General features: G+C 39.9%; 1 protein-coding gene and 1 long non-coding RNA gene across 7 annotated transcripts in view; one reads left to right on the plus strand and one right to left on the minus strand.

Annotated features, from left to right (window-relative positions):
• Positions 1 to 11132: 11132 nt before the first annotated feature.
• Positions 11133 to 24749, plus strand: LOC139076003 (uncharacterized). The gene is made up of 2 exons (XR_011527164.1): positions 11133 to 11267; positions 24312 to 24749. It is a non-coding gene; the product is annotated as an uncharacterized lncRNA (long non-coding RNA).
• Positions 13793 to 25863, minus strand: part of TOPBP1 (DNA topoisomerase II binding protein 1) — a 59813-nt gene continuing 47742 nt past the window's right edge. For 3 of the 6 annotated variants that reach the window (XM_070576069.1, XM_070576065.1, XM_070576064.1), the window contains 5 exons: positions 24389 to 24552; positions 23508 to 23645; positions 19328 to 19417; positions 19004 to 19165; positions 13793 to 14580 (listed from right to left, as the gene is read on the minus strand). In XM_070576069.1, coding sequence (XP_070432170.1) covers positions 14437 to 14580; positions 19004 to 19165; positions 19328 to 19417; positions 23508 to 23645; positions 24389 to 24552 — 698 coding nt within the window. In that variant the 3' untranslated portion in view covers positions 13793 to 14436. The remainder of the gene's footprint in view (positions 14581 to 19003; positions 19166 to 19327; positions 19418 to 23507; positions 23646 to 24388; positions 24553 to 25863) is intronic. The other 3 variants (XM_070576067.1, XM_070576066.1, XM_070576070.1) reach the window with 1 other exon arrangement.

Here is a 25863-nt window from a genome sequence, read left to right on the forward strand (position 1 = left end):
TTTCTTTGTCCATGTGCTTGTTTGTATTCCACTTGAGTGAAATCATCTGGTGTTTGTCTTTCTCAGTCTGGTTTATTTCGCTTAGCATAATTCCCTCCAGGTCCATCCATGTTGTTGCAAACGGGATGAATTTGTCTTTTTTTTTTTATGCCTGAGTAGTATTCCACTGTATACCACAGACCGAGATTTTTTTTTCTTGAAAGCCCTATTTAAAATAGAACACTCAAAAAAATTCACACTCTCCCATCCTTTAAGTTCCTCTATAGTTTTTTTTAACCAACTTTGTTCTTTTTTCTGCTTTTTCTCCCCAAATCCCCCCAGCACATAGTTGTGTATTTTAGTTGTGGGTCCTTTTTCTTGTGGCATGTGGGGCAGTGCCAGGTCTGTGCCCAGGATCTGAACCGGTGAAACCCTGGGCCACCAAAGTGGACCATGTGAACTTAACCACTTGGCTACGGGCCAGCTCCTAACCAACTTGTTTTCCTGAGATAAGTTACCTTTTTTATTTATTTTTATTTTTTGAGGAAGATTAGCCCTTAGCTAACATCTGCCACCAATCCTCCTCTTTTTGTTGAGGAAGACTGGTCCTGAGCTAACATCTGTACCCATTCTCCTTTACTTTATATGTGTGATGCCTTCCACAGCATGGCTTGACAGGTGGTGCATAGGTCTGCACCCGGGATCCAAACTGGTGAACCCCGGGCCGCCGAAGCTAAACGTGTGGACTTAACCACTGCACCACCGGGTCAGCCCCCCAATCTTCACTTTCTTGATAGTGTCTTTTGAAGAACAAAAGATAATTTTGATGAAGCCCAGTTTATTTTTTCTTTAGTTGCTTTTGCTTTGGTGTATCTAAGAAATCATTACCTAACCAAGGTCACAAAGACGGATGCTTGTTCTAAGAGTTTTGTAGTTTCAGCTCTTTCGTTTAGATCTGTGGTCCATTTTGAGTTAATCTTGGAATGTGGTATGAGGTAATAGTGTAACTTCATTTACATGTGGATATCCAGTTGTCCAGCACCATTTGTTGGGTAGACTCCATTATTTGGCACCCTAAACATTTTACTTGTTTATCTCCCTCTACTAAAATGGGAAGTTGGCATGGAGTAGAGACGTGGGAAGGGAGGGGAGGAGTTGGGAGTCTGGGCTAGGACGGGGCAGGAAGGGCTGAGTGAGGTAGACTGGTGGAAGGCTTGAGGTCAGAATCTGTTTGGAGTGGAGACACGTTATGGAGTAATCAGAGTCGGGAAGGAGGATCGAAGTGGAGCATCATGAGCAGCTGTCTAATAACTAGCGTCCTCAAGCTGCAGGTTTGTAAGGGTTGTAATTCATCACCCAGCTACTGTCTCTAGGCATGAATGGGGCCTGCCGCGCAGCTAAGTTATGAATTGCTCCTTGAGCTTGATAATAAAGGTAATGAATATTATGAAGCATATATTAATCAAAGGAAAGAACTGCTTTAAATAAGCATTTTTATTATCTAAAAATAAATGACAAGTCACATCCACATCAAGGATTTAGGACATGTATAATCATCAAGGTAGTTGAAGCCTTTTGAAATTGTAGCCTAAGTGAGGACTAGACTTCTCAATAATCACTGGATGTAGAAACACAGAAGCTTGGTAAAACTTAAGCTGTCAACGCTTCACGCGTGACTCCCCTCCCCACGGTACACCCTCCCTGAGCTGAACCTCACAGGGGTCCAGTCAGCATGCCACAGGAAACTTCTGTAAGGCTAAGATCCTTCGTCTCCAGGTAGGACGGAAGCTAGTGTGAGCGTGTGGGAATCGGCACCCGCAGGCCGTCAGCGTCAGGTGAGAAGCGGGGTGAGGGCGAGGCGGCAGGTGGTCTCAGAGGAAATGACTTGAAAAGTCTGCTGCAAATATTTAGTATGATCTGCATTTTCCAGTGATGTTTTAGGAAACATGGTCTTCTGCTTTTCTTTAGACTTGAGCAGTTTTTTACCCCAAGCTCTGAATTTAAATCTTAAATTAGTGTGTTTTACCTTTTCTTACCTTGTATGACAAAGCATCGGGGAAGAGTTTCCTATATCATCTCAACTCCTGTTGGATGATTTTACCTCCCCCCCCCCCCCGCCAAGAAAACTCAAATTTTGATTTTTTAATCTTTTTTGCTTAGGCAAAATGTATAAAATAAACTGTTGATTGTTTTGAATCTTAGCATATGGAAACTCTTCCCTCAGGACAGAGGCTTTGTGTCCCTCTTTTTTTTTTAAGATTGGCACCTGAGCTAACCGATCTTCTTTTCTTCTTCTTCTCCTCAAAGCTCCCCGGTACATAGTTGTATATTGTAGTTGTGGGTCCTTCCGGTTGTGGCATGTGGACGCCGCCTCAGCGTGGCCTGACGAGCGGTGCCATGTCCACGCCCAGGGTCCGAACCAGGGAGAAATCCTGGGCTGCCGAAGCGGAGCGCGAGATCTTAACCACTCGGCCACAGGGCTGGCCCCTGGCTCCCTCCTTTTTAACTCCAAAGATTAGTTGCTATATCATCCCTAAAAAAGATTCCTGCTCTAGTTTTTATCCTGGATGAGCAATTTTCTTTATAAGAAGTGGGCAGCGGTGCAGGCACATCCATGATTCTCAAACTGCTGCATTTTGGAATAACCTAGAAATCTTGTAAAAACACGCCTGACTCCCACCCCCTGGCATTCTGATTTTATTGTTATGGGTGTGATCTGCACACAGGGATTTTGTTTTTTAAGCTGCCCAGTTAGTTCTAATGTGTAGCCAATTTAGGAGCCACTGGGTCATGTCAAAATAAGAGAAATGCCCTCTCTGTGACTGAGCTGGAAAACAGAGGGCTAGAGTGTGTTGGAGATCCCTTCAGTTGTAGCTTAGCCCAGAAAGGATGATCACATTTCTAAATGCATTTTTGGATGCTGCAAAATGGGAGGAATGGATACTGAAGTTGGGGGGAAAGCCTGTAAGCTGAAATAGTTCTTTTGATGTTTATGTATACTTCTTTGTAGTTCAGTAATTATCAGTATAAAGGCCATTTTTAGTATTTCCTCTCTTTCTTAGAAAACTACCTCACGGTCAATATAATTCCTTTAGCTACTTTGTTTTTCTTCTCTATACAGCGATGTTACTCTGTTTGACTTGTGTCTTGGCAGTAAATCTGGCCATTGCAGAATTTACTCCCTGGCCATGTTGATCTGCCTTGCACTGCTCCTGGCTCCTTTTCATTTGCCCTTCCCTTGTGTTGCCCTGTTACAACACTTCTGGGTTTTAAGGGTTTCTTTAGAATTCTGCGCTTCTCCCTAGTGACTGTGAAATGAACTGTAATTAACTCTACGGAGACAATTCGGCCTCTGCAGAATCCCACAGCTCATCTGCTTAGGAACTGGGACCTCAGATGCCTGCACGGCCTATGCTCCCGGCCTGGGGTTCGCTCTGCTCACCAGCCCCTCCCTTTTCCGGGTCATGTGGGTTGCACTTAAGCATCCTTTTTAATGGCGTGTGGGCACGAAGAGGAATCCTCATAGGCTTGTCTTGGGCTTTAACTTGCTGGGACTATTGTGGTTTTTATCCTGGGTTCCTCTGATTTTACAGTTCAAATTTATGCCTTGAATTAAACTTGGCTGTGAGGATCTCCCGACCTCATGGTAGTGAGGGTGAAAGCAGGTTGCACACTTCTAGTGTATTCCTTTGCTCTTCCTTGACATTCCATTTTTTCTTCTTTTTTTTTTTTTTTTGAGGAAGATTAGCCCTGAGCTAACTGTTGCCGCCAATCCTCTTTTTGCTGAGGAAGACTGGCCCTGGGCTAACATCCATGCCCATCTTCCTCTACTTTATACATGGGACACCTACCACAGCATGGCGTGTCAAGCGGTGCCATGTCTGCACCCAGGATCCGAACCAGTGAACCCCTGGCCGCCGAAGCAGGACGTGTGCACTTAACCGCTGTGCCACCGGGCCAGCCCCTCTTCTCTCTCTTTTTAACGTTAGCTCCAGTATAGCAAGAGTGTTAAACAGCAAATCATTCGTTGGAATTTTAAAAAATGATTCATATGGTATTTAACCTTGGGCCAGTCACTCTTCTAAACAGGTGACAAATGTTACTCCTTTAATCCCTGGCCGTCCCTGAAAGATGGGAAAGTAGGTTCTGAAAGGTAAGGTAGCTGGTAATGAAGGAGGCAGGGTTCCACCCCAGAGGTTTTGGCTCTGGCGCATTCTTGACCGGGAAGGTTTGCTTCCACTCCTCTTGCTAGATTTAAGGCTAGTGAAGGAAAGTGGGAAGCAAACGCTTCTTCAAATTTGACTTGAAAATGCCTCTGGCCGGATTCCCTTCCCAAGGTCAGCATGGACGCCCCAGAGCCGGGCTTCCTTACTGCCTCCCTCTCACACCGCAGAATGTAGCGTTCCTAATGTCGAGCTGAGCTGTACTCTTATTTCTAATTGCTGGGGGTGAGATTTTATTGTTTTTAGGATGCTTTATGATGCAAAATTTCAAGTACATTAGTACAGAGAATAGTATAGTAAATGTCCTTGAACCCATAATCCAGCTTCAACAGTTATCGATTTGTGGCCGCTCTTGTTTCACCGGTGAACACCCTCCCCATTTCCTGGATTATTCTAAAGCTAATCCCAGACCTATTTCATCCATAAATATTTTACCTAGGGATAAAGACTCTTAACTGTAATACCATTATCACACCTAAAAAGCTAACATTTTCTTAATATCGAGTATCCTGTTGGTGTTAGAATTTCTCGTGGTGCTTTACAGTTGGTTTGTTTAAAACAGAATCCAGACAAGGAGGACCCATGGCATTTCATTTTTTAAGTCTCCCATAATTTCCCCACTTTATTCTTACCATTTAGTTATTGAAGAAATCTGGTCATTTGGTTGTAGAATTTTCCACGTTCTGAATTTAGCTGGCTACTTCCCTACGTTTCCTATAAATGAGTAGTTTGCCAGTTATTAATGTATTACCTTTAGTTTCCAAAGCTGCCCTTTGCCCTGCGTTGTGATTCAGGAACTCTGGACCCACGTCTCTCCTAGGCCGACTGGCTTTGCCAGTGGAGGGTGCTGAGGAACACTGTAGAGTCAGCGAAACGACCGGCCCTGCTTTCCGTCCTCAGGGCGGCCAGCAGACTGGCGCATGGGGCCGGGGGTGTTCCCTTCGGCAGCTTCTTGGTTCAGCTGTGACTCGGCTTCCAGCAGTTGCTGCAACCCGTATCCTCCAGCAACTTTTCTCTGCCCCTGGCAGGCTGGGTGCCGCAGTGGCAGCCGTGCTCTCCCCTCACGGGTCTGAACCTCAGCCTCGAGAGGGACCCCGCCTCTAAGTTTCTAGTTCCTTCCTCGTTCACTCTTCTTCAGCTCTAGGAGCAGTGGCTGCTTTCTGTGGTTGCTCCTGCTGTACTCCTTAGCATATTCTTTCACTCTTCTTAGTAGTTAACCACTTTTTACTAGTTAATAATTCTCGATATTGTATTTTTCCTGTTTAAATTACTGGTTTGTTTCCTGACTGAATGCTGGCTGATGAAATGTTACCAGGAACAGTCTCAGGGACAAATCTTCAAAGACTGGATTTTGGGATTGGTTTGGTGGTGCCTTTGGACTCAAGCGAAATGATGAGCTCCTTGCCAGTGGGAAATGGGGAGCTTATCATCCACGACATGCAGTGGCGTTACGGCTAAGCTGCCGTGTCTGCTTGTGGCGAAGTAACTGCTGAAGCAGGTGCCTAGGGAGCCCTGGGACTTGGGCTGCCCCTGGCTTTTATGGCAGTAATGACGTCTGTAGGAACTAGTGCAGTTGGCTCTGCGTGCACTGGAGTGCTCAGAAGAAATGACAAGCTCAGGTTCTTAAACCCTCAGCTCAAGTCACAGTCTGAGGACTAGCGAGCCTCCACGACCACTCTAGTAGAATCATTTCATGTAGCCACGGGGCTGATCGTGCTGAACATCCAACATTTAATTGTGCAGGTTGCAGAATTACAGCATCACTTGAATTCACAACCTCATTAAGTTTTTCATGTGAAATTTAGGATATTGACTGGGAAAGATGGGGCCCTCAAACATGGAATGGCAACATCTGGTTGGACTCAGACTAAACTGAATCTTAAAACTTCAAGTCTTTCTGCCCCTCCCTTGCCAGTGGACACGTCTGCCCTCCTGTGTTAGCTGAGGAGGCTGACCTTTTCTTGAAAATCCTGAGATTCCTCACTTGGGTTAGACTGCCTTACAAAGACATTCTCGTTCTCAAGAACTTCTTTGTTGCCACTACACCCATAGCTAGAATGACCAAAAAGGAAACAATTAAAAGATTTTCCTAGCATATATTGGCAGAAATCTGGAGAATATGTGTGGAAGTGTATTTGAAGGGTGTTAGAGCAAGAACAGAATATCACTCTGGACTGCACTGAATTCATTGATTTGGGTGCACTTACTAGAGACTGGATTTAGGGTACTAGCTCTCAAGGCTCTAACAGCTTACTTGGTTGGTTGACTGAAACTTGGACTCAGTGGTGGCCTATGTTTTTTTTTTTTATTGAGGTATAATTGACATATATTAGTTTCAGGTGTACAACATACTGATTCGATATTTGTATGTATTGGAAAGTGATCACCACAATAAGTCTAGTTAACAACTGTCACCATACCTAGTTACAAAATTTTTTTTTTCTTGTGGTGAGAACTTTTAGGATTTACTCTCTTAGCAACTTTCAAATATGCAACACAGTATTGTTACCTATAGTCACCATGCTGTACATTACATCCTCAGGACTTATTTATTTTATAACTGGAAGTTTGTACTTTTTTTTTTTGAGTTTTTTGTTGTTGTTGAGAGTTTTTTTCATAAATGGATGTTGAAGTTTGTCAAATGCTTTTGCTGCATCTATTGAGATGATTGTATGATTTTCATCCTTTTTTTAATGTGATGTATCACATTGACTGATTTGTGGATGTTGTACCATCCTTGCATCCATGGAATAAATCCAACTTGATCATGGTGTATGATACTTTTACTGTGTTCTTGGATTCGGTTTGGTAATATTTTGTTGAGGATTTTTGCATCTATGTTCACCAGGGATATTGGCCTGTAATTTTCTTTTCTTGTGGTGTCCTTGTCTAGTTTTTGTCATCAGGGTAATGCTGGCCTTGTACAATGAGTTTGGAAGTGTTCCCGCCTCTTCTATTTTTTGAAGAGTTTGAGAAGGATTGGTATTCTTTAAATGTTTGCTAGAATTTACCAGTGAAGCCATCTGGTCCTGGACTTTTGTTTTGAGGTTTTTGATTACAGATTCACTCTCCTTACTAGTAATCAGTCTATTCAGATTTTGTATTTCTTCATGATTCAGTCTTGGTAGGTTGTATGTTTCTGGGAATTTATCCATTTCTTCTAGGTTGTCCAGTTTGTTGGTGTATAATTTTTCATAGTAGTCTTTGTGGTATCAGTTGTAATGTCTCTGCTTTCATTTCTAATTTTGAGTCCTCTTCTATCCTTGGTAAATGTAGCTAAAGGTTTGCCTATTTTGTTTATATTTTATGTTTTTTCAGAAATCAGCTCTTAGTTTCATTTATCTTTCCTATTATCTTTTTAGTCTCTTTCTTTTCTGCTCTGATCTTTATTTCTTTCCTTCTGCTAACTTTGGGTTTAGTTTATTCTTTTCTCTAGTACCTTGCAGTATAAAGTTAGGTTGTTTATTTGAGTTCTTTCTTGTTTCTTAATAAGTCATTCGTCTCTATGAATTTACCTCTTAGAACTGCTTATACTGCATCACATAAGTGTGGGTATGTTGTAGTTCCATTTTCACTTATCTCAAAGTATTTTTTCATTTCTCTTTTGATGTTGTTTTTGACCCATTTGTTGTTCAGCAGTATATTGTTTAATCTCCACATATTTGTGAATTTTCCAATTTTCTTCTTGTCATTGATTTCTAGTTTCATACCATTGTGGTTGGAAAAGATGCTTAATATGATTTCAGTCTTCTTAAGTATATTGAGACTTGTTTTGTGGCCTAATATATGATCTATCCTGGTGAATGTTCCATGTGTACTTGAGAAGAATGTGTATTCTGTTGCTCTTGGATGGAATGTTCTGTATATAGCTGTTAAGTCCGTTTGGTCGAATGTGTAATTTAAGGCCAATGTTTCCTTATTGATTTTCTGTCTGGATGATCTATCCATTGATTAAAGTGGGGTATTAAAGTCCCCTACTACTATTGCATTGCTATTTCTCTCTTTAGGTGTGTTAATATTTGCTTTATATATTTAGATGCTTCTATGTTGGGTGCATAAATCTTTACAAATATAATATCCCTTTGTTGGGTTGACCCCGTTATCATTATATAATGACCTTATTTTTCTATTATAGTCTTTGTCTTACAGTCTATTTTGTCTTATACAAGTATAGCTGCCCTGGCTTTCTTTGGGTTCTATTTTCACAGAATATCTTTTTCTATCCCTTCACTTTCAGTCTTTGTGTGTCCTTACATCTGAACTGAGTCTCTTGTAGGCAGCATATAAATAGGTCTCATTTCTCTTGTTATCCATTCAGCCACTCTGTGTCCTTTGTTTGGAGAATTTAGTCCATTTACATTTAAAGCAATTATTGATAGGTATGCATTTATTGCCATTTTGTTAAACCAAAAAATTGATTTCTGGCTTTTTTTTTTTTTTTGAGGAAGATTAGCCTTGAGCTAACATCTGCTGCCAAACCTCCTCTTTTTGCTGAGTAAGACTGACCCTGAGTTAACATCCATACCCATCTTCCTCTACTTTATATGTGGGACTCCTGCCACAACATGGCTTGACAAGCAGTGCATAGGTCTGCACCCAGGATTTGAACCAGTGAACCCCCGGCCGCTGAAGCGGAACATGCCAACTTAATTGCTGCACCACTGAGCCGGCTCCCTGCCTGTTTTGCAGTTCCTCTCTTCCTTCCTCTTTCTCTCCCTCCTTTTCTTTGTGATTAGATAACTTTATGTAGTGACATGCTTGGATTCCTTACTCTTTCTCTTTTGTGTATCTACTGTAGGTTTTTGCTTTGTGGTTACCATGAGGCTCGCATAAAACAACTTATTTATAACAATCTATTTTAAACTGATAACAACTTAAGTTTGAACGCATTCTCATGCTCTAGATTTTTACTCCTTTACTCCATATTTTATGTTTTGATATCACAATTTATATCTTATCTCGTTTATCTATTATCAAGTTATTATAGTTATTTTTACCCCTTTTGTCTTTTAGCCTTCATACTAGCTGTATAAGTGATTGACCACCACCTTTACAACATTATTCTGAATTTTACTATATATTTAACTTTACCAGTGAGTTTTATACTTTTATAAGTTTCTTGTTATTAACTAGTGCCTTTTTTTTTCCAGCTTAAAGAAGTACCTTTAACATTTCTTGTAAGGCTGGTCTGGTGGTAATGGGCTCCTTTAGCTTTTGCTTGTCAGGAAAACTCTTTATCTCTCCTTTAATTCTGAAGAACAACTTTGCTGTTTAAGTATTATTTGTTGGAAGTTTTTTTCTTTCTGCACTTTGAATATATCATGCCACTCTCTTCTAGCCTGCAAAATTTCTGCTGAAAAACCTGTTGATACTCTTGTAGGGGTTCCCCCGTATATAACAAGTTGTTTTCCTCTTGCCACTCTTAAGATTCTCTTATGTGGTCTTTAAGTTTTGACACTTTAATTGTAATGTGTCTTGGTGTGGGTCTCTTTGGGTTCATCTTATTTGGAACTCTCCAGGCTTCCTGGATCTGGATGTCTGTTTCCTTCCCCAGGTTAGAGAAGTTTTCAGTTATTTCTTCATATATGAAGAAACATATATGTTTTCTGCTCTTTTCTCTCTCTTCTCCTTATGGGACTGCTATAATGCGAATAGTGGTCCACTTGATGTCCCCTAAGTCCCTCAAGCATTCTTCACTTTTTTTCATTTTTATCCTTTTTGCTTTTCTGATTCAGTGAGTTCCACTGTCCTATCTTCAAGTTCAGTGATCCTTTCTTCCACTTTATCTAGTCTGCTTTGGAACCCCTTTATTGTATTTCAGTTCAGTTACTGTATTCTTCAGTTCAGGGTGGTAGCAATAAAAGCTAGAGGCACCAGACATGTACACAAGCTCCTTTCTCAGAGACACTGGTGAGTTGGGGTGGGGCAGAGGGAGAATATGAAGATGGTGCCCACTGGCCCTTCTTCCCAGTCTCTGCAGAGGATTGTAGTCAGCCCCAAATGTGTATTTAATTAGATGCCTGCCCCTCAGGCCACAGCTATAAAAATAAGCTAATATGCCTCTTTCACAGAAAGATGGGGTGCACTTCAGTGTGTCTGCACGGTGCCCTAGGGGAAGTAGCTGGTTAAGATCTCTTTCTCCATTTATTACAGTCCTGTATGACCCACAAGCATAAGCTCCACTGGCCACCAGAGCTAAATGATGAAGGCATGTCCTCTGGGTGGCAGCTGCAAAAATCAGAGGATCAAAGTGCACAAGCTGCTTTCTGGGAGATAATGGTGACCTGGAGTGAGGCAGAGTGCAAAGATGGCACCTGCCACCTCCATCTTTGGATAGTATTTCAGCATGCCCATTGTAGTGTGTTAAATTGGATGCCTGCCCCTCTGGCCACAGCTTTAAGATAAGCAAAGAGGCCTCTTTCACAGGTCTGGGCCCTTCAGTCAGTTGCTGCTGCACTGGGCCCTGGGGTGGGTGAGTCTGCTTCAGCCCTTTAAGAAGTTTCTCAGATTGCTATAGCCTTGTGGGTCTTGTGGATACAAGCCCCATTGGCTTTCAAAGTTAGGTGTTTTCAGGGCTCATCTTTCAGGTGCAGGTCTTAAAATCCGGGGTGCCAGATGTAGGATTCAAACCCTTTGCTCCTCAGAGAGCTTGAAGTTGTGAGTTCCCTCCCAGTTGTGGGCCCCCATGCCAGGGATGAGGTTTATGGTGAGACTGTCTCTCAACTTCTCCTACCTGTTTCAGTATGTTTTTTTTCCCTCATTTGCCTGATGTTTAGGAGTCACTCAGCTGGGTTTTGGGTTTCTTTTAGAGGAAATTGTTCTGTATGTAGCTGTAGATTCGGTGCGTCTGTGGGAGGAGTTGAGTTCAGGCTTCTCCAACTTCGCCGTCTTGAACTGGAACTCTCTTGACTCAATGGTGATTGATTCTAGGTAGTAAGATCTGGACGCTTGATCAAATTCAAGTTTCACTGATGAGGGCAGGGGCAAGTGTACTTCATAGATGTTCTCCGTTTCCTGCTGCACCACATCAGGAGGGACATCTGGTTGTCTTACCAACGAATTCAGGTATTATCAACTTGATCCATCATTATAAAATTCCCCATTTGCCTAGATCTACGATTTCATTAGGAGTTCTAAAATGGTTTCCTTTTATCATTTCTTCTGCACTTATTACCTGGAATTATTCTTTAAAGAGGAGTTTTTCCTCAACTGTCAGGTTATCCTGAAATGTAGTTCATAATGATAGGATAATTGCTTGATTCCCTCCTTTTGTTTATCAGTTTCCACTGCTTTAAAATTTTTAATATTCTTTTATGACTTGAAAAAGCCTAAACAAATTATCTGTACCCTGGCTTTCCTTTCCATAAATACCTCACAAATTTAAAATACTTGATCATTTTAATTGCAGATTCCCAGATGCTAAACAAACATGAGATGGCTTTGTCAAAAGGCTCAGGCGGTGGTAGAATGGAAACAGAGCGGGTGCCTTGCTTGTTGACAGATCCAGATTAAAAAGCATTTTTAGGGCTACAAGGTGGGGTCAGCATACTATAGCCCACTGCCTATTTTTGTAGGGCTTTGAGGTAATAATGGTTTTTACATTTTTAAAGGGTTGCAGGGAAAATGCCACAAAGACCCAGCCCACAAAGCTTAAAATGTTTACTATCTGGACTTCTACAGAAAAAGTTTGCCAGCCGCTGCTATAAAGCAATATGTATTAAAGCACCTCTGGATGAAAGGTCTATCTGTGAAACAACAGGTTTGGATTAGGGCAGTGGCTTGTATGCTTTTTGGGTGGGAAGTTACAGATTTGAACTCTAAAGATGATGAGCTCTACCCTAAAAATGTACATATACAAAACTGTGCCTATGTCTGTTCCCAGGCATTATGGCCCTCAGCTTAAGAACCTGTGCACTTTAGTATTGTATTGTATTGGCCTGCCTGGGCTGCCAAAAAAGAACACCACTGACTTGGTGGCTTAAACAACAAATTTCTCACAAATCTGGAGGCTAGAAGTCTAAGATCAAGGTGCTGGCAGGGTGGTTTCTGGTAAGGCATCTCTTGCTGACTTGCAGAGGGCCACCATCTGTGTACTCATGTGGCCTTACCATTTCTGTGTGCATGCACTCCCTGCACTCCCTGTCTCTTCTTCTTACGAGGCTCCATCCATATTACCTCATTCAACCTTCATTACATCCTTAAAGGTCCTATCTCCAAGTAGTCACACTAAGGGGTTAAAATTCAACCTATGAATTTTTATTTATTTATTTATTTTTTTGAGCAGCAACACAACTCAGCCCATAATGTAAATACTAAATCTGAGTTTAATTGAGCGCAGTGTCTGCACTGAGGATCCTGCCTCCTTAAGCTCTGAGAGAGAACCTATGTTCTAAGGGATTTGCTCCTGAATCCCATGTACCACCTTTCATGCTAAGGAGTCATATTTGTTGAATTCATGAATGTTGGTGAGATCAGGCTAGTGCACAAGAAAACTCATAGAGGAATATAGTAAGGTGCTAATTTAAGTGTCACAGATTAAAATACTGCAGCAATTCTGAGGAGAAAATAATCAAGTTTTTTTCCTTTTAAATGAGAGAGCTACCTGTGCTTGGAAGTATTTGCATGTAAGGAGACCTTACTGGCATTGGGACATTTAGTCTAAGTGTCAAAGCCAGAGTTGAAATAGTTTATGTAGGGTGTGAACAGACTCTGGAGAGTCAGGAGGAGAAGCTGAGATCTGGAGCCTACGTTTAAGACCTGAACTGGAAAAACAGTTCATAATCTTGGAGATTCTATCTGGGGTAGAGAGAAACAGAAGCATAACATTTATCAACAGTGTGCTCACCAGGAAGTTTTGAGGAATAGTAACTATTTCAAAAAATTTTTAAGTGGTGAAATTCAGGGACACTCACTGCAAACTGCAAACTGCCAACGAAACGCCCCAGCCAACACCAAATGGCTCCGCTCAAAGCAGGTCCAGGCGGGTTTGTGTGGGGGCGGGGTGAGAGCAGAGTTTACATGACACTGCAACCTACTGGGCAGTGGAGGAATCTGTGTTGTCTTAAGCTATGGATTAGCTCAAAGCTGAAAACTCTGAAGGGCCGGTTCTGTTGAGGGGCAGGGACAAACCTATACTCCACGTGGAGAAAAATCTGAGAAAAACTTGAGGGGGTTCGTGTCCAGGTTGAAGACTTTGATCTTTCACCATTTGAAAGGCCAATTCAGAGAATCATTAGGAAGTGAATATTATATATCAACATAACGTTCCTGATTCTGGTTTGTCCTTTAAACAAAATGAGGTAGCTTTCTATTTCGAGGATTGTGGTAACGCAGGTAGTAATTGGTGTTTGCATTAGCCTTTATTAATCTCAACCTAATTTTGTAGGTTGAGATATAAGGGGTTTTAAAAAAGTTTTAATAAGAGTTAAAAAATATATTTTTTAAATCCAATAGAATGATGTTCTAATAAACATCAGAAACAACTAGCAATGCATTTTTTAAGCTAAGTTTTACAAATCTTTCATTGCTTCAGCAAGAGAATGGATACTAGAATGCTTTCCTTTTAAAAACTCATCTATTCGAACAACTAATTTGAGTCACTACTTTTATTCTTTATTGTTTTTATTTTCCAAGTTTTGGCGCTCAGACTTGGCAAACATCACGGTATTTGCACAAACATGCACACGCATATATACATCACAGTATTTGCACAAACATGCACACGCATATATACAAACATATTTAAGTTTAAAGCTTCACTTCCTCTACTAAACCTTGTGCTCAGGCTCCTGTTAAAAAGAGGTAAAATGGTGAGAAGATAAAATCAGGGAAAACATGAATGAATCCCAAATGACAGCTTCCTTGTTGTTACAAATTAAAGCAGACGTTTTACGGCAAAATCCATCACCTCGCTAAAACCTCCACTGTTACAGCCTCAGATATTTACAAGAAAATAAACAAAAAGCCTCTTACACACTTCAATGTGGTGTAAGGACAAGCTAGCTGGGAGTTGCATTTTGTTGTTATTTTAGGTAACTTTCCATTCAGGACAGTTAATATTTCAGTGATTAAAATTTCAGATGTAAAAATGAACTTCAAGCAGGGTCATCATTATACTCTGAAGCAGAATTCTTCAGGCAGTTGTCTTTAAATTACTACATAAATCCATCACAGTAAGATTCAGGCTTCTAATTTAAAAAACATTTAATGTTCCGTAACTAAAGAGTAAATATGATCAGTGTACTCTAGGTCGTTTGATTTTATTTTTCTCTGCAGGAGCTTTCCTCTTTTGTGATAATCCAGGCCCAGGTTCCTTATTATTCTGAAGAAATGAAAGAGCTTCTGGTAGACAGTAATTTTCTACTTGAGGAGGGGATTCCTATAAAAGGGGAAAAACCCAACATCACTGTTCATTTTTTTCAGATTTCAAACTGTGAAATGATCAGGTAATAGATTCCTTTATTCTGCTTTTTGACCAGAAAAAGTTAAACATTTGTCGTCCAAGGTATGCTATTTAGCATTTGTCACATTTAGTGAACAGACCCTATGTGACAAAATTTTACCCTTTATCAGAAAAATGAGTTTATAGTTCAGATCTTAATAGTTTCACCTGTAAAATATGGATTAAATACAGAATATGGAAAAATACGGCTACTAGCTATCATTTATGTGTGAGACATTATGCTTGGTGTAAATTTATGAAAATATTTACTTAATCTTTACAATAAACATGTGAGATAGGTGTTTGTATTTCCCATTTTACAAATAAAATACAAATGTTAGTTATACAACATTTTGCTGCAAAACCAAAATTCATACACTTTTCTATTTAACCCCCAAACCCTTGCATTTTTCTTCCTCACAACCATATTCCAACATAAAAGAAAAGGAGCTTTCCCTCCTTATTAGAAATGTAATAAAACTTCTTTTTCTGGCAATATGGCAGACTTGATAACATGAAAATGAATCACCACAAAATACTGGATAAGAACCTTTCAATCCAATTCTTCCACGGATAACAACTATAACTCTGACCAAACTATTTTAAAAGCAACTACCGTTAGACATTGGAGGAGAAATAAAACCAGGCAAATGGTAGCGGGAGGTTGACATCTGGAAGAAGATAATGGTATGGGGTGAATTTCTTCTTTTTTTCTATTCTTTCTTTTTTTTTTCCTCTTTTTTTGAGGAAGATTAGCCCTGAGCTAACATCTGCCAATCCTCCTCTTTTTGCTGAGGAAGACTGGCCCTGAGCCAACATCCATGCCCATCTTCCTCTACTTTATATGTGAGACGCCTGCCACAGCATGGCTTGCCAAGCGCTGCCATGTCCACACCTGGGACCTGAACTGGTGAACCCTGGGCTACTGAAGTGGAACATGTGCACTTAACCACTGTGCTGGCCCCTGAATAGACATTTTTCTAAAGACATACAAATGGCCAATAGGTCCATGAATAGGTGCTCAACATTGCTGTACATCAGGGAAATGCAAATTAAAAGCACAATGTGCTATCCTCACAGCTGCTAGGAGGGCTATTATCAAAAAGACAAGCAATAAAAAGTGTTGGCAAGTATGTGGAGAAACGGGAACCCTGTGCACTGTTGGTGGTAATGTAAATTGGTGCAGCCACTATGGAAAACAGTATGGCGGTTCTTCAAAAAATTAAAAATAGAGCTACCATATGATCCAACAATCCCACTTCTGGGTACTTATCTGAAGGAAACAAAAATACTAACTCAAAAGATATTTGCACCTTCATGTTCACTGCAGCATTATTTACAATAGCCAAGATAATGGAAACAACCTGAGTGTCCATCAAAAGATGAATGGATAAAGGAAACTGGTACATATACGTAATGGAATACTATTCAGCTATAGAAAAGCAGGAAACCCTGCCAATTGTGGCAACATGGATGGACCCTGAGAGCATTATGCTAAGTGAAATAAGTCAGAAACAGAAAGACAACCTTATGATCTCACTTATAAGTGGAATCTAAAAGACACCCCAAACAACTCAAAGATACAGAGAATTGGTGGCCAAATGGGTGAAGGTGGTCAGGAGGTACAAACTTCCAGTTAGAAAATGAACAAGTCCTGGGGATGTAACGGACAGCATGGTGGTTACAGTTGATACTGTATTGGATATTTCAAAGTGGCTAAGAGAGTCAATCCTGGAAGTTCCCCCCACAAGAAAAAAGAAAATTTGTAACTATGTGTGGTGATCTAGACTTATTGTGGTGATCATTTTGCAATACATACATATATTGAATCATTATGTTGTACACCTGAAACTAATATAACATTATATGTCAATTATATCTCAAAAAAAAAAAAAAAAGGGCAGCCAGACTCATCCTTCAGGCAGATTGGAAGACTCCTCTCTGGATAAACTGAAACAATTCAAGAAGTACATAAAGGTCTGAACCTAGGAAAGGGTCCCCGATAACCAGCCCACCCAGGCTATCTCACCCAGCTCAAAAACGACAAGACCGAACTGTGCTCAGTACTTCTAATCAGCTTTTTTATCCCCTTCTCTTAATCATGAGCAGAAAGCCAGGAATTACCAGATATCTGACAAATTCATCTAACGCGGAAGATAAAGACCCAAAACAAAGAGGGGACAGGCAGTTTAGTGGAAGCAGAAACTATGCAGAAATAAGAAAACTTTATAAAAGGTCTCTATTAAAAAACATGATAACAAAATGAAGTCAAGAGAAGGCATGGAAGATAAAACTGAGGGAATCTCTCAAAAAGTGAAGATAAAAATAGGTGAGAAATAAGAAAATACACTATACAAATAGAAGTACCAGAAAGAACAGAAAGCAGAGTAAAAAAAACATCATCACTGGAATAATTCAATTTCCCAGCACTGAAAGATACATTACCAGACCAGAAGGGGCCCTCCAAGTGCCCAGAATAATATATACAAACCCTCATGATTGCATGTCATTTTGAAATTTCAGAAAACTGGGGATAAAAAGAACTTCCTATTAGTTTACAGTTACATATAAAGGTTTATGAATCAGAAGGGCTTTGGTTACTCGACAGCAATACCAGAAGCAAGGAAACATGCAATCAAAAGCCTAAGAGAAAATAGTTTCCAACCTATAATTTGATGCCCAGCCAAACTATCGGTCAAGTGTGAGCAGAGAAAAAAGACTTTACACACAAAGTCTCAAACAATTTATCTCCCATGTGCTCTTTCTCAAGAAGTTACTAGGAGACTTCTATCAAAATGAGAGAGCAGATCAGGGCAACATGGGATTCAGAAACAGGAGATACAACTGAGAAGAGGGAGAAAGGATGGTGAGTGGAGATCCTGGGATGACAGCAGTGCACAGAAGTAGAGGTGACCATCCAGCCTGGAGCAATGTGACTAAGGACACGTTGAAGGCCATCATCACCAAGATCTCTGCAGCCACCACACCTAGCTTTTTAACCTGAGGTCGGAACACTGGGATGAGCCTATCTCAGAGTCTTAACTGTACTTGGCTTATGTTGACCATGAACTTGACCATGAAGGTGCTGCTCTCCCCTCAGCCTGCTGCTTCACCCCACAGACATGCTCTGTTTTGACCTACTCCTGAGAGCTAGAGATTAGCAATGATGAACTTAGACGTAGAAACATAAAGCAGCTCACTCCCCCAACACATTCCTCCAGATAGCTAGTAGCGGACACACATTACAACCCTGAAAAAGGCAGGGACATGAATAACCAAAAGTCAGATAGGGGATTACTTCTGGTGGGGAAGTAGGCAGATCAACTGGGGGAAGCAACAGGGAGCTCCTATGGGACTAGCAAGCTTCTATTTCTTAGCTGGGTATCTAGATGACATTTTGTTCTTTTGTAACCAGTACATACGTTCTATACAGTCTTTCATATGTAAGAAAAAAAAACCAAAATGAGAACACATGTACAAACACTTAGCCCAGCACAATACAGGTGACTGATACTGGTTCTTGCTTAGATGTTAGCTGTGTACCTGAAATGATCACGAATTTTAGGAAGGAATGAGGTACGTAGGGTTCTCTACATTCTCCCTACCCTGCCCTTTTCCCCACTGGGTAAATTTTTAAAACCTCATGTCTCAAGAAATAGAGCTTTTTAAAAAGTTATTTATGTGTTCAAGGAGAGTTTCCTACTAAGTATGTCCCACTGCTTTATGACAAAGGCTTTCTCTCTATATTAAATCCCGAGCGCTCCCAAACACACGCAGCAAAAGTCACAAGGCAGGCTGAGTTTTGGCTTTCCCTTTTCTCTACACCACTGTTTGAACTCCTTTGTACGAAGACATTCATGATCATGCATCACACCTTGCTGATTCCTGATGGCATTTTAGGCACTCTGGTGTCAGGAAGATTTTTCTTTGCCCGTTCAAATCACACAACATAGGCCCTTTCTGAACAGGAGTGGAGTGAGCCCTCCATATAGCAAATGCTTGGTTTACCACAGCGTCTAACAAAGGTATTTACTGTGTATCGATGCAAAAGTTCAAGAAAATTAAAGGAGGACCCTTGGGTAAATGCTTCTCCTTGGACTCCTAGAATCAATTTTTGCTTTTTTTATAGTCCAACCTTTTAATAGGCACTTCTAAGGCTTTTAGAGGTACCTAGTTTTTTATACTGGTCTCGCATTTAACTTCCAAGCTAAATGTTTACATATGCGTTATTATAAAAAAAGAATGAAAGTGAAAGGGACGAACATTCTCTTACTAACAAGCTGAGGGTTTTGTTGAGTCGCTTGTCTATGCATACAAGCATATCTGCTACAGAGGAGGTCAAAGACAGAATCTTACAAACCTGCATAAGATAATCAGCAATATATTCCGTTTTCAAGCAGTACACATTATGGGCAGCAGCTTCCGCTATATTAACTCCTGAGTCATCTGGTTTGAGTTTATTTAAGTCAGAGAAGAGATGTGTGGCTTCTTTAAATAAAGGTACAGAATGACCAGATAGCACCTAATGAAAAAACAAGAGGCATCACAATCTATCAATGCCTCAAAGTAATTCAACTGTACAATCTGTACTTAAGGATTACCATCTCACAAAGCACAGAAAATCAAGCACTGATCACAGCAAGCTTGGTTAACAAATAATTCATTAAGTCGATCCAATACAAACCTTTGCTCCTCCTGACTGAAGAAGGCGTTTGAATCCTGCTTCTCGGGATGGATCAACATGTAAGATTACCTTCCACCCACTAAATGCCCCCTACAAATAAAAAATAATCAGTGTTGGAAAATATTTGGAAAATAAATGACAAAATCATACAGATCAATACATCATTTTATCTATAGACTTAGTTTTATGTTAACAAATAATCTTAAAACCTTTCCTTTTGCTACAGTGGTAACTGTCTTTTGGCACAATACTTTGAAACACACGACAGTGTTTGGCACACAGTAGGTCAATAAATATTTGAAGAATGAAGAAAAATGATGTGATGGTTAGGTAACATTAAAACAAAGCAACCTGACTTTTATTTAGCCTTTTCTATTATTTTTTTCTTACAATTAATCAAAGGTAGAGCCTAAAGCCTCCATTACATAATTCTCTTGAAAATGGTTACTAATTAGAAATATTCCTTACTCAAATATTTTATAACAGTTAACAGAAGCCAGTGGAATTACTGTAAAAGAAAGAGTCAGGGCTAACAAGGAACTGGAGAGAGCAGAGAACTCAGAATACAACACGGAAGATTCCTTAACTCACGGGTTCTTAAACTTTCTGTGAGCCATGGACCCCCTCTGGTAGTCTGGTAAAACTTATATGTCTGTTTTCTAAATAATTTTGTAGAAAATTAACAGCTTTATTGAGATGTAATTTCTATACTATATGAATGTCTTTTTAATGTTCAAGATAAAGTATAAAGAATTAAAAAGCAAACCATTTTATTGAAAATTATCAAAATATTAAAAAATTTGTAACATAATAGAAGTGCTTCTATATTAATGAATTAAATCAAAAGACCTAATGGTGGTTGAACAACTACTATAATTTTAAATAGTGATGAACATAACCAGTATTTCAGATACAGGCATACCTCGCTTCATTGTGCTTCAGATATCGCGTTCTTTTACACATAAAGGTCCGTGGCAACCTTGCATTAAGCAAGTCTATTGGCACCATTTTCCCAACAGCATTTGCTTACTTCGTGTCTGTATCCCATTTTGGTAATTCTTTCAATATTTCAAACTTTCTCATTATTATCATATTTATTATGGTGATCTGTGGTCACTGGTCTTTGATATTACTATTGTAATCATTCCGGGGCACCATGAACTGCACTCATATAAGATGGTGAACTTAATCGAAAACTTTTGTGTGTTCTGACTCCTCAATGACAAGCTATTCCTCGTCTCCTCTAGCCTCCCTTTTCCCTCAGCAACAATATTGAAATTAGGCCAATTAATAATCTTACAATGGCTTCTAAACATTCAAGTAAAAGGAAGGGTCACACATCTCTCACTTTAAATCAAAAGCTAGAAATGACTAAGCTTAGTGAGGAAGGCATGTCGAAAGCTGAGACAGGCCAAAAGCTAGGTCTCTTGTGACAAACAGTTGCCAAGTTGTGAATGAAAAGGAAAAGTTCTTGAAGGACATGAAAAGTGCCACTCCAGTGAACACACGAATGATAAGAAAGCAAAATAGCCTTGCTGCTGATATGGAGAAAGTTTTAGTGGTCTGGATAGAAAATCAAACCAGCCACACATTCCCTTAAGCCAAAGCCTAATCCAGAGCAAGGCCCTAACTCTCTTCAATTCCGTGAAGGCTGAGAGAGGGGAGGAAGCTGCAGAAGAAAGGTTTGAAGCTAGCAGAGGTTGGTTCACGAGGTTTAAGGAAAGAAGCCGTCTCCATAACACAAAAGTGCAGGGGAAGCAGCCAGTGCTGCTGTAGAAGCTGCAGCGAGTTCTCCAGAAGATCATTAATGAAGGCGGCTGCACTGAACAGGAGATTTTCAAGGCAGATAAAACAACCTCCTCTTGGAAGAAGATGCCATGTAGGACTCTCATAGCTAGAGAGAAGTCAAGGCCTGGTTTCAAAGCTTCAAAGGACAGGCTGACTCTTGTTAGGGGCTAACGCAGTGGGTGACTTTAAGTTGAAGCCAATGCTCATTTACCATTCTGAAAATCCTAGGGCCCTTAAGGATTATGCTAAATCTACTCTGCCTGTGCTCTACAAATGGAACAAAACATGGATGACAGCACATCTGTCTATAAGATGGTTTACTGAATATTTTAAAGCACACTGTTGAGACCAACATGATCATGTGACTCATGTTGTTGTCTTCTGGACAGGTTACCTTTCCAGTATGAAGTTTTGAGAATGACATCAGACAGAGAGCCTGACAACTAGTGGAATAAACCTCAGAAAAAAAGATTCCTTGCAAAATATGACTGCTCATTGACAATGCACCTGGTCACCCAACAGCTCTGATGGAGATGTACAATGAGATGAATGTTGTTTTCATGCCTGGTAACACAACATCCATTCTGCAGCCCACAGATCAAGGAGTAATTTTGACTTTCAAGTCTTCTTATTTAAGAAATAAATTTTGGGGGCTGGCCTGGTGGCATAGTGATTAAGTTCAGCGTGATCTGCTTCAGTGGCCTGGGATTCGTGGGTTCAGATCCCAGGTGTGGACCTACACACTGCTCATCAAGCCATGCTGTGGCAGTGTCCTACATACAAAATAGAGAAAGGCTGGCACAGATGTTAGCTCAAGGAGAATCTTCCTCAAGCAAAAAGAGGAAGACTGGCAATGGATGTTAGTTCAGGGCCAATCTTCCTCACCAAAAAACAAAACGAAACAAAACCACCCCACCATTTCAGAAGGCTATAGTTGCCATAGATAGCGACTCCGCTGATGTATCTGGGCAAGATGAAAACCTTCTGGAAAGGATTCACCATTCTAGATACCATTAAGAACATTCATGATTCATGGTAAGATGTAAAAATAGCAACATCAGCAGGAGTTTGGGAGAAGTTGATTCCAACCCTCATGGATGACTCGGAGGGATTTAAGACTTCAGCAGAGGAAGTAACTGCAGATGTGGTGGAAACAGCAAGAAACTAGAATCAGAAGTGGAGCCTGAAGATGTGACTGAATTGCTGCAATCTGATGATAAAACTTTAACAGATGAGGAGTTGCTTTTTATGGATGAGCAAAGAAAGTGGTTTCTTGAGATGGAAGCTACTCCTGGTGAAGATGGTGTGAAGACTGTTGAAATGACAACAAAGGATTTAGAATGTCACATAAACTCAGTTGATAAAGCAGCAGTAGGGTTTGAGAGGATTGCCTCCAATTTTTAAAGAAGTTCCACGGTGGGTAAAATGCTGTCATCAGCATCGCATGATACAGGGAAACCGTTAGTGAAAGGAAGAGTCAATTGATGTGGCACACTTCATTGCTGTCTTATTTTAAGAAATTGCCACAGCCACCCCAACCTTCAGCAACCACCATCCTGATCAGTCAGCAGCCATCAACATCGATGCAAGACCCTCCAACAGCAAAAAGATTACGACCCACTGAAGGCTCAGAGGACAGTTAGCATTTTTTAGCAATATTTTTTAATTGCAGTATGTACATTGTTTTTTTAGACATAATGCTATAGCACACTTAATAGACTACAGTATAGTGTAAACATAACTTTTATATGTGCTTGGAAACCAAAAAATTCATGTGACTTGCTTTATGGCAACATTTCCTTTATTGGAGTGGTCTGGAACCAAACCCACAGTATCTCCGAGGTATGCCTATACTTGCAATTATCATGCAAAGCAAAAATATCTCATTTCTATTGGGGTGAAGTCACAGGTACTGTTAATAGTGTTGTGATTTGTTGCCTAGACTTATAATGAAAAGAAATGCTAGCTTTCAATTATAGGTTAGTAAGATGAGGATGTACTTTCCCCCCATCCAAATTGTACAGCATTCTTGAATTTGATCTACAAACTTCTTTGGGAGAATCTTGTTGAGCCCAAGTTAAGAACCCCTGAAGCTAGACGCCGAAAAGATTCGTTGGAAGAAATACAGTATGGGTCATGTTTTACACATATAAATTATTTTTACAAGAGCCATCAACATTATATATAGCCTACTGTCGATCACAATTAGAGGAATTAGGAATTAACATTAAGCTCAATTTAGAACGTCCAAACTAAGTATATCAATCAAGGGATAAAAGACAAATAGAATTCTCACATTGTCAAGCACATTCTCTTAAAAAAAATTAAAATCTGGAAAAGTCATGACATTGAATGCCATTTATACTACCTAAATAATTATATATGTTAATACCTCAATAATGCCCGATTCTTGTCTTTGCTGGATTTTTCTCCTCCATCTCATTGCTGCAAGTGCTAGTCTTCGCTGCTGTACATTGATTCCAGTCAAAACGTCAAGTATGCAACTACTTCCCCATTCATAGTCTTCTTCCTAGAGAGTCAGTCCAACCAACTTTGAGTTTCTACAAGATGTTCTCAAGGGGTCCACAATTTAATGAGTCAATTGTTACAAATACAGAGGGTGCTAAGTGAGCATCAGTTTACAAGCATAGAGGAAGTGTAGATTAATCTGGCTTCATAGGAGAGTCAAGCATATCTGGTTTTTAATTAGAAAGCAGAAAAATATTGCATACCTTTCTAAGAAACACAGATAACTGCACCTTAGCAATTGGTAGTATTTAGATTATTGGGCTTCTCCTAGCGTAAGACGAGCTTCACAGGAGGACATAGTCTCAGAGCAGGTATGTATTAACAGCTGGATTACCTGTCTACAGAAGAGATCCCTAAGGGATCTTGATTGAAAACTTCAGAAACTAGACGATAGATATTACTGTGAAGATCAGTAGGAACCAACAATATTTCAAATAATTAGTTTAATATTTAATGGACTGGCAGTAAAGATAAAAGCTCACAATGAGATAATCTTGAAATTTTCTAATCTCAAAAAATGCCCCCCACATTCAAATTAAGTAATACTGATATAACTAAGAATCTGGATCTGTGATCTTTAATTTTTTTTGCTTTAATTGTTAATGCAGATCTTATAAAATTGGTTAATCTAATTGGTCATATTTGGTTATTTCAATTGCATGAACAGTCAGTGTATGCGCTGGAATCAATTAAGACATCTACTTTTAAAGAACAATGACCCTTCCCATTCATTGGAATACACACCGGCATGAAGTGCCCAGCTGTCCTGCATGCTTCAAGGTAGGAGCGATGAAGCACCCACTTGCCAGCTGCCACTGAGGCTAAGTACTTCTCGTTTCGAAGTGGATGTCCCACAACAATGTGTGTGCAGTTGGGATCAAAGCACTGCTTCTCTATCACTAATCCACCTTGAGCAGAGAAAAGTGGTACTTTACTGATTCTTAGCTTTGTCCTGGGAAAAACGCATCTCAACTATGCACAGAAATTATTTATAAACAAATGCATCAAATAAACCAAAAATCTTGGCTGATAATTATATTACTTTACACAAATATTTTATAAAATGTTTATTACAAAAACAAAATACAAAAATAGTAAAATGAATCCCCATACACTGACCACCTAGGTTCTAAAATTATCAAAATTTTGCCATCCCTACTTTATCTATCTGCCTTTTTTTGCTTAACTATTTTAAAGTAAATTCCAGACATCATGGTATTTTACCCCTATATACTCAGTATGCATCTCTAAAATACATGGGAATTTTCTTATACAGCCATAATGCAATCACCAGATCTAATATAATTAACAAAAATTCTTTGCTATCTCAATACTAAATCCTTATTCAAATTTTCTTGTTTATCTGCACTGGTTTGTTACAATTAAGATATAAAAAGAAACAGAATACAAAGGAGGACCACATACTGCAGGTGCTTGTTAGATCTCTTAAGTTTCTCTCAACTACCAGGGCAATTTCCAAGCACTGAATACGGGTAAGCAGGGAGACAGAAGTCAAAAGGGGGCCCCTACAGACTAAAAGCAGAAGAAAAGTCTTGATGAGTGGAAATTAGGTCAGCAGACCAACACAGAAGCTTGGGAGGAAAACCCACACACTGGGGAGACATGAAGCAGTGGTGGAGCTGAACTCTCTTCTCAGATATGTATGCATGAAGTCTGACTTTGAGGAAGAAGAACGCATAAGTAAATATAAGCTTATGTGAAACAGGGATTTTGATTTATACATTAGAGGTTAACTTGACTACTGGTTAGGCAGAGTTGGATCAAGGACTTTCTAAGACGTCAACAAAACATTTGAACTCTACTCATGCTTTACAGACAACTCTAATAATAATAGCAGCAATACTTTCTGAGCACTTACTATATGCCAGGAACTGCTCCAGATTATTAACTCACTTAATCCTCACAACTCTACTAAGGTAGGTTATATTATCTGCAAATTGTACATGAGGACACAGGTACAGAGTAACTCACCCAGGATTACAGAGGGACAAAAGAAGAAGGTTAAAATTCCCTGTTAATCTATCAATACCTAGTCTATACAACAAATTTATTCTGTAACCCAGAGAACATAATAGACTGATTTATTATGTTCACCGGTTGGCCACAGCTGCTTCACTTATAAAATGAAGGGTCTCTTTGCTTTCTAATATCAAAAGCCTTCTAGTCACAGACTCCCAATTCCAGCACAATCTGTACTC

Source organism: Equus przewalskii, chromosome 15 (genome assembly GCF_037783145.1).
Source record: "Equus przewalskii isolate Varuska chromosome 15, EquPr2, whole genome shotgun sequence".
Lineage (NCBI taxonomy): Eukaryota > Metazoa > Chordata > Mammalia > Perissodactyla > Equidae > Equus > Equus przewalskii.